The 15,512-nt window shown below is 50.9% G+C and overlaps 1 protein-coding gene across 4 annotated transcripts; it reads right to left on the bottom strand.

The window, feature by feature from the left end:
- Window positions 1-163: 163 nt before the first annotated feature.
- LOC111842121 (phosphatidylinositol-3,5-bisphosphate 3-phosphatase MTMR3-like) lies at window positions 164-15,509 on the bottom strand. Of its 4 annotated transcripts, XM_023808426.2 has the most exons (21): window positions 15,121-15,260; window positions 13,046-13,118; window positions 12,766-12,838; window positions 12,424-12,510; window positions 12,194-12,310; window positions 11,170-11,252; window positions 10,743-10,909; window positions 10,205-10,301; window positions 9,626-9,739; window positions 8,800-8,984; window positions 8,346-8,477; window positions 8,127-8,238; window positions 7,762-7,957; window positions 7,469-7,654; window positions 6,858-7,028; window positions 6,159-6,286; window positions 4,901-5,885; window positions 4,489-4,599; window positions 4,317-4,405; window positions 3,789-3,815; window positions 164-3,364 (listed from the first exon to the last, which is right to left on the bottom strand). In XM_023808426.2, exons 3-21 carry the CDS (start codon window positions 12,835-12,837, stop codon window positions 3,190-3,192), a joined length of 3,234 nt encoding a protein of 1,077 aa, XP_023664194.2. In that variant the 5' UTR covers window position 12,838; window positions 13,046-13,118; window positions 15,121-15,260; the 3' UTR covers window positions 164-3,189. The 4 variants fall into 4 exon arrangements, with proteins under 4 accessions (XP_023664194.2, XP_023664191.2, XP_023664192.2 ...); XM_023808423.2 differs by lacking the exon at window positions 13,046-13,118 and having other exon boundaries at window positions 15,121-15,509; XM_023808424.2 differs by lacking the exon at window positions 13,046-13,118 and having other exon boundaries at window positions 7,469-7,537; window positions 15,121-15,509.
- Window positions 15,510-15,512: the final 3 nt, after the last annotated feature.

Below are 15,512 nucleotides of genomic sequence, written 5' to 3'. Positions count from 1 at the left end.
TAATGCTGACAAAGGAATCGGCTATCCCAGTAGATTTTTATAAGTATAAATATATATAAAAATTGTACACTACCATTAAACCCACTGAATTAAATACGCCGGTGTCTTTTATTAATTATTTTGCATTGCACTAATGATTTAATAATCGATACTTTTCATGATATCCAGTATCCTGTGCTGATGCCAGATCGTTGTCGGCCCGCCGCGAATTCTCGCATACCCAGCGTGTTACTTGGGTGACTCTATGGAAATAGGTCTATAATACGGGGAATTGGATTACATAGAATACACTTTAGAACAGCAAGTTGTTAAATGTGACAACTCATATATCAATGGCTACATACACATTTTGCTAAAATATTTTGCCGGTGTTATTCGAGCTTGTTAAGGGCAACTTCTGCCAAGGCACCGACTTACAAGCCAGTTTCACGTTCATGTCTCGGATGGTGACTCGCGCCTCGCGCCCTCTGCGCCGGAGTGAACAGCCACGCGACGGAGGTGGTGGGGACATCTTAGTCCAGCTTCGTCACTAACCAGAAGCACATCTCCGTCGCCACCCTTGACCCCGCATCAATAAATCTAGTCGACCGATCCTCCCAGATCAGTAAGTTTTATCGTCCGCACCCCAACCCCCTCTTCCGTAAGTTTTACCCAGTGCGCTGATTAGCGGATCATTGATTTTACATCGTTTTTAATTACCTCTCGTTTCTCTCTCGGCTATGCGGAATAACAAACCATCCCGTTATTTGCACAGTACATTCAGTGCGAACAATTAAAATGCAACAATGAGAAGTACAGTTACCCGTATTTCGTATTTTAACACATCCAGGATTGTCATTAAAGATTTACGAGATGGGAGGACACAACACCTACGTCTACACGTCAGAAGACAAAGCAATTTTTGTTTGCAGGGTAATTATAAGTGCTGTAGTTTACAACATGTATAGAAAGGGCTGGATCCAGCCATAGGCAAACTAGGCAGCTGCACAAAGAGGCTCAGACAAAGTCATGAAACAAGTATGTATATTAGGGCGGGGAAATGTATCGCATAATAGTCTTGCGTTAAATTTAAAATCATAATGCATGTTGTATTTTGTTACCCAAAAGAAAAAAATTGTATGAGCCTAGATTTCAACAGACCTACAACATTCCTTCCTGGTTGTAACGTCGCACAGAATCCCAGAGTTCAGAGCTAAAATCAAAACATACGGTTAGCGGTGGATGTTACCTGGGGCTTGTATCACGAATTGTCGGATTTAAGGTAGTCTGGGATAAATATAAGTGGACGAAGATAAAGTCCGTTTAATCTGGGGTACCTTAAATCCGACACGTTATCCAGCTAAGTAAAAAACGCTGATTTATGATACAGGCCCCAGGTTTATTTCATTTTAAGAAAAAAGCCAAACAGAGGGATACATATGATGAAATAAATATTACAAATTAAGTTATTAGAGGCTTTTATCTTTTGAAAAAGAAACTTTTCGGTGGCATGAATGTCCATCAATATGTATGAAATGCATTATTCTGATTTCAGTGACAATTTCTAAGATGGGCAACCCTTATGAATATAAAATTTAACTAAGGCTTTAAGTAGATAAGAACATGAACCAAGGATCAGGGAGAGAGGTACCATTTTATACTCTCAGGATACCAACAACTGCAGACATACAAAATACATATTATAATTTGTTTGCTAAATCAGGGCAGCAGTGTTGCCTTGGGACCGGGTTCGAGTCGCGACCATGGCTCCATGTGTGTGGAGTTTGTTGTGGGGTTTCCTCCTTTCTCTCCTCACAGGCCAAAAATATGCCAAAATGAACCGTTGTTGCCTGAGTGTGTCCTGCGATGGGTTGACACCCCATCCCGAGCCTTTCCCTGTCTCGTGTCCACAGACTGACACCCCATCCCGAGCCTTTCCCTGTCTCGTGTCCACAGACTGACACCCCATCCCGAGCCTTTCCCTGTCTCGTGTCCACAGACTGACACCCCATCCCGAGCCTTTCCCTGTCTCGTGTCCACAGACTGACACCCCATCCCGAGCCTTTCCCTGTCTCGTGTCCACAGACTGACACCCCATCCCGAGCCTTTCCCTGTCTCGTGTCCACAGACTGACACCCCATCCCGAGCCTTTCCCTGTCTCGTGTCCACAGACTGACACCCCATCCCGAGCCTTTCCCTGTCTCGTGTCCACAGACTGACACCCCATCCCGAGCCTTTCCCTGTCTCGTGTCCACAGACTGACACCCCATCCCGAGCCTTTCCCTGTCTCGTGTCCACAGACTGACACCCCATCCCGAGCCTTTCCCTGTCTCGTGTCCACAGACTGACACCCCATCCCGAGCCTTTCCCTGTCTCGTGTCCACAGACTGACGCCCCATCCCGAGCCTTTCCCTGTCTCGTGTCCACAGACTGACGCCCCATCCCGAGCCTTTCCCTGTCTTGTGTCCACAGACTCAAGACCCCTCATGATACCAAACAGGCCAAGCAGCTACAGTCCTAGTGGTTCCCAAAAAAAACAGAAATATGTAAACAAGGAATATGTAAATTAAGTTGACCTCATTGCTGTATGACCATTTTTTTAAACTAGACTATAACAACATTAATATGTGCCAAAATAGAAACAATTTTAGCAATCCCTGGGTTGAGACACTTAAGATTTATTAAGTTAATATTAAATATATTATTTCATTTGCTAATTTTTACAAAGTACAGAAGATGGCCATCCACTAACAGCCCATCTTAAGTGGAGGATGTCACCTCTTTGCTGGGAATGACACCAAATGCTGCCTCAGGGTGGCATCGCCCTGCCTGGTGCATCATGGGTAGGACAGTCAATGGGCTGCTCTCGTGTTGCAACTCGGAGAGACAGGGAGAGCCGCGCAAAAAAAAAATAAGTCCATCTAGCACTGAGCGGGAAAAGGTTTAACCTTACCTGCGCCAGCCAGCCAGCCAGGACCCCCACCCCAGCTCTGCCCCCCCCCCCATCCCGCTGTTCTGAATATGGGGTACAGTAAATACCAAAGTGCACAGTGTCCTTTAAACATCTTCTCACTGACACATGACTGTCTTCAGGCCTTTTGCTTCTACACGGTTGCTCAAAGCCCTGTCCGTGTCCCTGGGATCCTCCAATCGATCACAGCGTGCCGGTCACATGGTCCATCTTGGGCGCAAGGTAGGGCGTTATATGGCCTAGTTGGAGCTGGCTGCTATGGGCTTCTCGAGCTCCAGGTCCACCGCGGGGACGGCGGAAAGGCGCAGGCTACCATAGCATGCCCCGCACACACGGCTGGGCTCCACCAGGTGCTGGCTCTGGACTGCCACCTTGTGGGCGCAACAGCTGGCACAGAACACATTCCCACAGTTCCTGCAGGGGGTGACAGAGAGCAATTAAAGGAGGAACCAGAGTTGGTGATGGGCAAAATGATACTTATGAACCATTTGATGTATTTTTTGACTCCACTAGATGGTGCTGTCTGTTCAAAAAAGGGCTCAAAGCATGCCCCAAAGCAAGCCAAGAGCACCATCTAGTGGTGTCAAAAAATACATCAAATGGTTCATGAAGCTTCATCTGCCTATCACTAGCCAGAGTCAATCTAAGAGTGGGATGAACAGCAAAAATATCATTGGTTATTTGCGTTTTATGGATTTTGGTGAAAGACAAGAATGGTATAACAACAGGAGATACAGCGTATCTGTAATGAAAGCAGTGAGTGCAGCACACAGAATCGGAGGATCATTGACATGGAGGTAATAAAATGGCCACAGTGCCACCCTCAGGGGGCTCTCACCAGGCTTCTTCAACAGGCCGTCCAGCCCTGAGAGGAAGAGAGAAGAATCAGCGCCCCCTTCAGTCAAAAAAAGCACAGAATGCTTATTCCCCAACAGATCAAAACAATACCCTCTAACACCAGGCTATACAAACATCCAGGTGAAAAGGCAGTATCACTGACTTCAGATCAGTGCTCAGCATCGGGGTGAGTGAGCAGAGCAACATGTGAACCCGTTCCAACCTGGTCCCCAGCCACATCAGCCACTGACTCTAGCCATGACTGCCCAGGATGAGGTGGTCAGCCTCAGGACCCGACATGGGAGTAGTGATGGGCAAAACGATACTTGTGAACCATTTGATATATTTTTTGACTCCACTAGATGGTGCTCTCTGTTCAAAAAAGGGCTCAAAGCATGCCCCAAAGCAAGCCAAGAGCACCATCTAGTGGGGTCAAAAAAATACAGCAAATGGTTCATGAAGCTTCATTTGCCCATCACTACATGGGAGCCCTATGTGTGTGTATGTGTGCGGGAAGAGGGGCACGAACCTGCAGTGGTGCTTCCTGCCAGTTAGCCAGAACCGGCTCTCACACCCATAGCAGGGGTCTGCCGAGGGCTCCGGGTACCAGGAGGTCGCCTGTAGGGGAGGTGGGACTGTGCTCACGGTAAGGGACTGAGCTAGCCCACAGATGCCCCCTCTTGGCAGCACTGATGACCCACCTCCGCATCCTGGGAATTGGCCCCCTCCCAGCTGGCCTCAGAAAGCAGCTCCGCGCTGCAGCGGGACCGGCAGCCGGGCTGGAAGTGGCAGTCAGCATCGGGGGCGGGCATCTGGCAGGGCGGAGAGACACGTCCAGAGTTAAACAAGGGGTCAGGATATCCTAAAAGCTCCTTCAGCATACTGAGCATCACTAGCAGAATACATGACTCATCTAGATATGGTGGTAGAGCCCAAGATAAATACTGTATGAGCTAAGACAGGCACAACCAAAAGGGGGCAGCAAATACATGGAGGGGAATGAAGGGGATTCAGGTTGTGTCGTGTCACAGAGCTGATTCTTGGGCTGCTTCTGGGACTTTATGCCCTGCTGGCACCAGCCCCCGCGCCCCCCCCCCCCCCCGGGCGGCCCACCTGTCTCCTCAGTGTCTCTACTTCCTGCCGGTGTCCCTCCTCCATCTGCTGCAAGGGTGTGTTGCCGGGTGGTACCTGCATGCCCGGGTGTGCGCAGCGTGCGGCAGAGGGGGCCTTCGGAGGGCCCTCGTCACCGGCCTTGGAGTACGGGGGCTGAGAAGCCTCGCTGTCAGGGCCCAGGGAGCTGGCGGTACTGGGGGCCACGGAAGCAGGGCTGTCAGGGGGTGCCATCTCCTCGGAAACCAACGAGATTGAGTCTCCATCTCCAGACTGTTCCACAGCAGGAGGGTATAAGGTGATTGGATGAAGATCTGAATCTGGGACCTCAGAGTCATGTGACAGGGATGCCACAGATTGATCCTTCACAGCCTCCAATGCAGGCGGGTCCACCAAGAGGTTTGTGCTCGACCCATGATGACCCTCTAATGTTGGCTGGGATGTTGAGTCCTCTGAAAACTGGTCTCCAGGTTCCTCCACTTCCTCTGCAGGCAGGTCAGCGGACATCCCTGAAATGGGGGCTAGGACCCCATCCTTATCGCCCATGTTAGCATCCCTCCATGGGGTCCGCACACTATCGTCGTCATCCTCTGATGCTTCCTGGAGGAAGTGCTCCATCTGTTCTTGAGCCACTCCTACTTCCATTAACAGCTCTGTCTCACCATTGGTCTTCTCTACACTCAGCTCCGCCCTCTTGCTAGTGTCGGCATCCTTAGGCTCCTCTCCATTGGACAGTTCGCCTGCCAATCTATCGTCCTCAATTTCAGAGGGGCATGTCCTTAGCTCCACCCCAGAGGTGTGAGTGACAGTGCCTTCCCGAGCTGGAGCCCCTCCTCCTTCAGGCCCCACCCCTACACTGATGTCCAATGAGCGACGGTGCTCCTGCCTCTCCTTCAGGCTGGGATCACTGGACCGCCGAGTTGGGACCGAGGCCCCTCCCACCTCGCAGGTAATGGCCAGGTCATCGAAGGACCTCATCTTTGGAAGCCTGCAGCAAGAGGACAAAAACAGGGGAGCTTAAAATTAATTAGAATTAAAAATGTATCCTAAAAAAGAAATTCCTCACATGAAAGACAATGAGAAACGACTTAATATTTAAAAAATCACACAGTATCCAGGCAGACTGAAAAGTAAGCATGTGTCCCGTGTCAGTAAGGGTGTGTCCCGTGTCAGTAAGGGTGTGTCCCGTGTCAGTAAGGGTGTGTCCCGTGTCAGTAAGGGTGTGTCCCGTGTCAGTAAGGGTGTGTCCCGTGAACTTGACCTGCCCAGGTGCCCATCCTCTGGGCTGGGGGTGCAGGCATCGTCGAAGGGCGCCCGCGGGGAGGAGATGGGCAGGTAGAGGGCGTTCCACAGCAGGAGACTCCGCACGTGGAAGACGGGGAGGAGCACCTGGAGGACAGGAGATCCGGCGGGTAATCAGCGAGCTGAGCCATCAGACAGCGCAGCGAATCCCTGCAGAGCCAGACCAGGAGCTCTTATCTTAAAAGGCCCACATGAGCCGCTGCCGGAGCGATGAGCTCATCTCACCGTCACCTGGGTGTAAATCCATCTATATATGGCTGTGAGGCCAACAATTCTGCCCAAAGCAAGCCGCTCATATTACAGCTGAACATTTTACCAGTCAGGACAAAGCATGGTGCCTCACGCCTCTAGGGTTTGGGGTTCAAATCCCACCCTTGTTCACTGTTTGCATGTTCTTCCTGCAGATGCACGTGGGTGCATGGAGATTTCCCCCAGGATTCCTAAGACATGCAGTTAGACTAAACGGTGTCTCTAAAGTGTCCATAGTGTACAAGTGCCCTGCGACAGAGCTGCATTCTCAGTGGGGTGTAGCCATGGCCCCCCATTCCCTGTGACGGGGGAGGGGCATTCTTAGCGGTGTGTAGTCATGCCCTGTGCAGTGGGCTTCCTGGGAAGTATATGCACTACACACATTGACCAACAGGTGGCGTCAGGGTACCATCTCAGAGTAAGTAGAGTAGAGGATGTTGAGGAAGGCGGGGTTCGTGGGCCGCAGCAGCGACCAGACGGAGCAGGTCCTCTCCTGGATACGGTGCTCCTCCCTCTCATGGCAGCTGTTGCACAGGAAGGTCCCGAACAAGCAGGAATAGGTGTGCTGAGCCAGCTTCACCTGCCACGAGCCACACCCACAGTCACATGGACACGCCCCTTCAGGCACACAAGACACACCCACAGTCACATGGACACACCCCTTCAGGCACACAAGCCATACCCACAGTCACATGGACACGCCCCTTCAGGCACACGAGCCACACCCAGTCACATGGACACACCCTTCAGGCATACAAGCCACACCCACAGTCACATGGACACACCCCTTCAGGCACACGAGCCACACCCACAGTCACATGGACACGCCCCTTCAGGCACACAAGACACACCCACCACATGAGTAACACCTCAGGTCCTGCGACATGAGGCGTAGTTGCTTCATTTCAATGCCAGGTGCCATAATGACTCACGCTGCTATAATGCTGCTTATAAACAGGATAACAGCCATACCACTTACTGGATCAGTAATTAGGACGTAATGAGAGGGGCGGAGCTCACCAAGAAGGCCTCGTTGAACTGGAAGGAGCAGGGGAACTGCCTCTGCAACTGGTGTACGCAGTCCAGCCACTGGAGGAAGACGGGGCAGCGCTCATTTGGGTCCTCCGAGTTCACCCCGTGGCCGCAGCGGTCGGCAAATTTGTGCCCAAAGTCCAGCCACTCTGTCTCCACCAGGACCTGGAAGCCCTGCTCTCGGCACCAGGCAGTAGGCAGGAAAAGCAGCCCGAATTAACCCCCCGACCAAGCCAGGTGGCTGGGGCTGGCCAGACCCGCACACCAGCCCTCGGACTCACCTCGATGGTGCGGTAGTATGGGTCCAGCAGCATCTTGGACAGCGCCACAATCTGCGGGGTGCGGTCCCAGCCGTCGGAGCAGTGCACCATGACAGGCCGCTGGTCCCGGTGCACGGCGTTCACCACCAACAGGGCCGCCTTCAGCAGGACCGACAGATGCTGCAGCCACTTGGTCCCCTCCAGGGCAGACAGCCAGCTGTGGAAGAAGCGAATGTCAGGGACCCCTCCCTCAGGACAGCTCACTAAATGGGACTCAGTGACACCCACACCTCTCACAGCAATTACCTACAGCAGCACATCAAATAACAAGGGCTGTTTACCACAGTCTAACGGCAGGGGGTCCTAATAATACAGGGAACGCTCACTTGGCCGGGTCAGGCGTCTGTGTGCACAGGAGGCGGAGGGACGCGAAGCTGCGGCGGATGGCGTGGATGTTGGCCATGCCCATGAAGAGGACCTCACAGCTGGGGTAGTACTCTGCAGGACAGCAGCAGGGCATGCAAACACACACCGTGAAGGTACCAATCAGGAAGGTGCTAGGCCACCCAAGCCGTCCCCAAGCTCGCCCCCCCCCCCCAGCTCACCGGGGCACTCGCAGCCGCCCCCCTTGGCCCGGTTCGCCACGGCGGCCGCGTAGGACCGAGCATCCATTATCAGCAGCTTCGGCGCCTGGAGGACGGGAGCCTCCGAATCTGAGGAGGGGGTCACGGGAGAGTCTGAGGCAGGAACGAGGACAGAAACAGGTTATCAGGACTGAACCCACCTGAGCGCTTTCCCACAATGCCTTGCAGGTTACTTGTTCCCTCCATGTGGACTCTGTCATTAGCCTAAGGCTGTATCTCAGTATCAAATGGCTCACTGTGACTGAATTTGGAAGATATTTCACGACGTCACAGCAGTAACATGGGGTAGCTGTCATAATGCCATGTTAGTCAAGAGACATAAGGAGCGCTGAAGTTATGAATGTGTCTCTCTGTCTCACACACACACACACACACACACACACGCACGCACGAGTGATGGTGGGGCCCAACTGACCCCGGTCAGTGTGGCTGAGCTTCGTTGGGCAGGACCCGTTCACCAAGCTCTCCTGGGAGCTGCGGTCCAGGCAGCAGGCCTCGGCGATGCTCTGAGCCAGCCGCTCATCATCCGCGTTGCGCCAACCCCACCAGCTGACCTCAGGCTGACCACACCGCGCTATCACAGCACCCGTGCTCCGGTGCCTGGAAAAAGGGGGGGTGGGGGGTGGCAGCTATGCTCATTAAGTGTCATTCAGGTTCAAAAGCAGGTCAGTCTTGCTGATCCCCCCAAGTGCAGTCACACGTTCCTGACAAGATACTGCACGAAGAGCTCCAGTGGGACTCCGCAGTGGACCTGGCTGATTAGGTGTTCACCAGCACAGCGGCTCGCATCCTGCAGTGCACTTAAATTACCAGCCATGCTTCCTGGCGGGGGGCCGCATAATAAATACACATTCATCCCCCCGCACCCCTAATTCTGCACAATGTCACAGTGCATCGAATGTTCATTACTGACAATGAGAAGCCCTTAATAAGCTGGTCTTCCCCCTTGTCTGGACAAAAGGCAGAACTCTCAACTCTGCCTTGGTTGGGCCACACAGCCACAGAAGGCCAATCAGAGGCAGGTTTCTCATTAAACTGAACGTGCTGCCAACACCCAGCCAGCACTCCACAAAAAATCTTTGGCAAGTACAACTAAGACTAAAGAAAAACGGCGGCGTTTTGGTGCGTGATTCTTATTTCTCCCCAGACACTGTAAAGCCCTCTAATTAAATGCCATATACCAGCTTCTAAATATGTGGTACCTCTGCTGTCTAATTTAGCCACGACAGCTATTCTCTCACCTGTACACCACAGCGGGAAACCTCTTCCACGATCGGAAGGCAGCCACACTCTCCAGCTCGTTGTCAGTGATCCAGGCAGGGACAATCAGCAGCTGTGGGTAACTGGAACACAGCCTGAGGAGGAGAGACAAGGGAGAGACACACACATACACTTTTGTATTCATATACATGTACAGTAGGGACTGTTCATTAATTTGTAAGGGCAAAACCCTAATCACAGCATGCATGCACTGACAGTCAGTCAGTCAGACAGACAGAGAGACAAAGACAGACAGACAGAGACAGACAGACATGCCAGTGCCTCCCAAACCCCACAAACAAACATGGACTGTACCACATAGTGCTCTTACTTGTGGCTTATTGCTGCTCATCTAGTGGTTTCACACAAATATACAATTACCCACACGTTTATAGAGGGAGATCATTAAAAATCTTACTGTCAATACTAAACACGTTCAGTCTTATGCAGACTCTGTGTAAATATAGCCTGGAACGCACATACAGTACAGCAATGCATTTCTGAAAGCATGTGATATGTGTGTGTGCTCGAGGCATCTTTCTGACGGGATGCAGCATCACCTGTATTTGCGGTTGATTTCAGTCACCCTCCAGGCCCTCTCGGTGTTGAAGCCCATCCGCTCCACCTCGTTGCGGAACCGCGGGTGCACGTGGGATCCTGTCATGAGAGAAGTTACAGAACCGGCCGGTGGGTCGGGAGGGATGGGGATGCTGCTCCGAGGCGTCGCAGCACAGCGTGGTGCTGGGTGTGTCGAATTCCAGCGGTAAAGTTATGGGAGGAAGCAGCGAGTGACTCAGCTGTGGATGTTTCTGTGTGATGCGCTGAGGATTGAGGATCTTCAGATAATAGAGACACTACACATTTCCTTTCTCTCACATGGTAATTAGATCTGTAAGAAACCCCGAAGCTGACGACAATCCCACAGTTAATCTACGTGCTTGTATCTGATTGGCTAATGCTGGGAACCAATGACGTTGTGAGAATTAGATCTGAGTAAGTGACATTATCAGTGAATCGGGTATTTGTAACCGCAAGTGTGAGTGATGACTTGAAGCCTGAGAAGTATGGAAACTGAATACCGGATCCTACTCCAAATACCTGGCCCGCAGAGCTCCCCCCGCTGCCCCTTCTCCCCCGCCTGCACATCCAGGCACCAGCTATGGAAGGCAAAGCAGAAGAGCTCCTCCAGCCGCGAAGGTGGACGAACGGCGCTCACCAGCCTCTTCAGCCACTCCTGACACTGATCGAAGGTGGAGAACTGGCACCTTAGGGGTCAAAAGCCAAATACTGAGCAACCACTGGATGACAGACTAACACGGCACCTTCCGGCAGAGATAATCGAGTAGCACAAAGAGCAAGAAGATACATTATGCTTTGATGCAAGAAGCACAGCATGTCAGAGTATTTCTGATGCATTGACATGTTAGATGCTGCGCTATTAGCATGCTAGCAATGGCAAAATTTGCATGCTAGCCACACTGCTTTTAGTGAGCTCACCATGGAGATCACCGCAGAGGGACCCTACCTGATGACCTTGCCGTCTTTGCAGGTCACATGGAGTTGGAACACGTCCCGGCACTCCACGTGTTCGATCATCCGCAGCGGTACCTGCGGGGAGCAGAGGGAGGGCTGAGAGGACCCCAGGAACCAGCAGGACCAGAACTAAAAGCTACACTGGAACACTGCCGGGTTCCTGACAGGCCTGTGCCGAGTCAGCGCTGATGGAAAATAAGTTTAAAGTACATCTCTAACATCTCCATCGTGACAATCCCAGAGCACACTCTACGCAGACACACCATTTTGACCGGGGATAATCAGAGAACTCAGAGAAAACTTAAAACCATACATTTGATCAAAATAAAATGGCACTCTCTCTCTTTCTCTCTCTCTCACACACACACAGATTTTTAAATCTTACAACACTTTGGCATCCTATTTATGAACAGACTACTTTTCACAGGGGTCCTGGAAAAAAAAAAACAAATTGCTTTTCAACAAACCAGGAGAGCTAGAGAGCGCCCTCACTGCTCTCGCCAAAGTTCTGCTAAGCCCAGCAGGGACCGAGCTTGGCCATTGGCTGAAGCACAGGCTAACCCGGCTCAGAAACGTTTTCAAGCCAAACAAGGACAACTCAATTGTCAACCTGCCCAGAGGGGGCACTCAGTCAAACACAAAAGGAAAAGACCTGTTAGCTATGCCAGTTTACAAACCAAATTAACCGCAGTGATACAGGAGATACGAATTTCCAAATATACACATTTATCGCCAGCAAGACAACCACAAGATGAACAGAGCAGATAATGAAGGACACTCGGAAACTCAGGTAACCGGCAGGAAATTGGGGGGGGGGTTAAAATCTACAATTGCATCTATTGGCTAATTATTACCACTTTGACCTGCTGCTCAACGCAAGCGAATTCCAAGATCTACAATGGAATCATTTATGGTTACAGGTTGCAGTACAACCTGTAGAACGAGATAGTTCAGGTGCAACGACGTCTGGATTCCGGAAACAGCAGATGTGATAAAAAAAACAGGCTGTGACTCACGTTGACCGTGGACTCCCTAAACTGGATGTGGAGCCGGTAGGTGGAAAGGGCGATGATGGCGTCCTCTGTCCGCCCTACGTACACCGTTGCTTCTCCATGAAGCTCGGAAAAAGGGAACTATGGGAACGGGGGTAGGGGACATTAAATCACTGTGACATCGTCTCTGCGATGGGGAGGAGGACAGATGCAGAGATTAACCATGATCCCAGAATCCCCTGCTGCTTCCCCACCTGTAGGGCGCTGCCTTCAAGAACAGGGGGCTTCTTAGGGAGGCACTCATTGGCCTGGAGGGCCGTCACACTCAGAGACTCCTCCTTCTACGGGAACAAAGAAGAACTACTCAGACAGCTTGCTGATGCCCTGCCGGTTTCTGGAAAAACACGACCTTCTGGCAATCACATTCCAGCCCACTCCATTTACAAACCTACCACAAAGTATTCAACCTCAGACGCAACTACATACCTTGACACATACAATAAGCAGCATGGGCACTGTACTGTCAAGAGAAATGAGCAAACCCTGAAGCAGTCATTCGTGTCATGCTTGGCATCAGTACTTAGCTAGTAGCTTACCATGGCCCCAGCGATAGAGTACAGGTCACTGTCCCGAAAGAGGCTCTCCTCGTCGCTGGACCGCAGGTGCATTCTGAAAGGCATCGCGGCACACATTGGCACGTCAGTGAACTCCCCACTACAGCCGGACCTAAAGCTTTCTGATTCACGGCGTTGCAGCATCTTCGCCCTCCAGCCCCGTCACCAGATTTAAGCACGGCACCACGGGAACATTACAGAAAGGGCACGACATGGGCACGACATGGGCACGACATGGGCACGACATGGGCACGACGCTCACCAGAGATCACAGAAGAGGTAGCCTGAGGATTCAGCAGTGAAGGCCTCACAGCAACAGACAACATTAAAGCCTCCTGGAGAAAAAAAATAAAAGGCTACAACAAACATACATTTTCCATGCCCCCCCCCCACCAAAGCAAGCATGCAAAGTTCAGTTTATGCTACTAGAGGACTATTACAGCAGGCAACTGAGTGCACGAACATTAATAAATTTATATTTCCAATTAATAACTCTATTAGAGCTTGTCCTAAAATTTTGGCTTTAAGCGACTCACCTTTACAACAAACATAATTTGCCCCCTACAGTCGCTGGCCCGTAAGTCATAAGGAACTAAAATAAGACTGGAATATGTTTTAAAGCTGCACCTGACACAAGGTACCAGTGTGCAATTTGGCAACAATTTGAAAACGGCACACAAGAGCAGAGTGTCTTGCCTTGGTATGGATTTTACAGCCCGGAAATCTGTTTCAGTAAAATCAGCCTGCGTTCATCATGTTATGGTCCAGCAGGACATACAAGACAACGGGAGTCTTACTGGTACTATACATTACTGCTTATCCCGCAGGACCCCCCCCCCTCTCCAATGGCTGATGATACAGCACCCCGCCCCAGTGCTAAAACTACATCCCGCCCAGGATCAGCTGCGAATCCTGACCCGTCATCACCCCAATTCACAGCTCAGATCACCAGGGGAAAAAGCACTTAACTCATTAACGCTGTGTCTGTGCTGCTCTGCACGGTCAGTTACTTTATTCACTTCGAAGAACAGCTGATGCACCTGTGGCCCACAGAGCATCGTCATAACTGGGACAGGAACTCACCACCCACTGGTGCCACACCCCAACGCAAGCGCCACACATCCCCATTCGCAGTGAAACAAAAATCAAATCGGTTTTACACCTTCAATAAAACCCCCATATGGCGAAAAGTCAAAAGATGACAAACAGAACTTAAGTTCAGCCACGTGGCCAATGCGGTCATCTCTCCCCTAGGGGAGGAAATAAAATCAGTTCCCCACATCTTTTAAAGCATCTATTGTGTCCTTTTAATTCCAGTAATATTCACTACCAATTACATGATATTTCCATGTGAAATTCTCAACGTTAAACAAATACCTCACCGGGAATAAAACAGAAACACTGAAAGGCCCGGCTTCTATTATAATGAATGAGAAGCCTGTCCGTCTGCGTCGTACAGTTGCTTGAGGACATTAACAAAAAACGCGACGTCAGTGAGGACCGGAGCAGACACTAACCCATAAGGCTAAGCTTATTTCGCATAAGCCATCGTGGACTTTCGTAAACAATAAGTTAAAGTTATTTATAAGTCAACTTTCTGAATATTCATAAGCACACGGAAGACTTTTCCATGATAATTCATGCAATGGGCATATAAGGAACCTTCTTATTTGATTTATATTAATATATATATAAAATGTTTATTTATAATGAGGCATATGTGATGTTGTCAACAATGCACCGCCACCAAGGTTTAGGCTGAGCTGCGCTATACCTCCGTGAAATGAAACGTGCGAGTCGCTGGCCCGTAACGTGGACCTGCAGAAGGTCACGCGGACACACGGGCCGACACCGCCGGTCGAACCGGAACCGAGCAAAGATCCTGCAAATACAGCCCAGCTCCTGGCTATCGCGCCACCTGCAAGGTGCGCACACAATTTTACCTCGGTTGAAGTAACTTTCTACCTAAATAGTACACTAACCAATTGATATAAACACACTTTATCCCCATATAGTAAGTGCCAGCCAGATAATATGTGAGCTACCTACGAAAGCAACCAGCTGTGACAGCGAGGCCAGGTTTTTACATTTTATGTGTTAAACTGAATTTTTAGAGAAACGTTTGTCCGTTTTTTATCATACCAATCTCTAAATGAGCTTTACTCCATTTTCTTTGTAATCATCTTCGTCGTTTATGGTAAAGAAATAACTGACCCGGTCGCTGTATAGAAGCCCGTCTACACCGTATAGGAAGCTTTAGCTGGCGCTCTTATGCAAAAAGAAAATGCTAAAATAAAAATTAAGCGATGAAAACGTCCAGCGGGCTTCTGTGTTTACCTTTTTATTGCTGCCCGGTGCTCCTGTGTCGCCCGCCCGGCAGTCTGGCCTCTCCTCCGGCTGACTGGCCGACGAGCTCGCCTGGCTGCGTCGTTATTAGACGGAGGGGCGTGAACCGGGCCGGGGCCAGAGCTGAAGCGGGGCTCTGCAGGGTGAAGGCGGCCGTTCCCTTCAACCGCGCCCGAAAACGGACCCAGGAGGAACCCGCTGTAGCTCTCTGCTTGCCCGGCTATGGATAGCAGACAACGCAGCGTACAGGGTGAGCTGTAGACCCTGCTGCCATTTTCGCGTAGCCGGCCTGCAGTTCCCGAGCCTCGACGGCAGGTGGTGCTGCGCCGCGTCGACCAATAGGCCAGACAGCGCGTAGTAAACATGGCTTTAGGGGGTGAGTC

Source organism: Paramormyrops kingsleyae, chromosome 7 (genome assembly GCF_048594095.1).
Source record: "Paramormyrops kingsleyae isolate MSU_618 chromosome 7, PKINGS_0.4, whole genome shotgun sequence".
Classification (NCBI taxonomy): domain Eukaryota; kingdom Metazoa; phylum Chordata; class Actinopteri; order Osteoglossiformes; family Mormyridae; genus Paramormyrops; species Paramormyrops kingsleyae.
The sequence above is the reverse complement of the archived record's forward strand: the minus strand, read 5'-3'. Positions and strand labels throughout refer to the sequence as shown.

Coding starts and splice junctions, on each gene's coding strand:
- LOC111842121 (XM_023808423.2), bottom strand. CDS start 15,494: ATGTTTACTACGCGCTGTCTGGCCTATTGGTCGACGCGGCGCAGCACC. Junction 12,511..12,765: donor ACTCTATCGCTGGGGCCATG/GTAAGCTACTAG, acceptor TTGTTCCCGTAG/AAGGAGGAGTCTCTGAGTGT. Junction 7,029..7,468: donor AGTTCAACGAGGCCTTCTTG/GTGAGCTCCGCC, acceptor GGCTCGTGGCAG/GTGAAGCTGGCTCAGCACAC.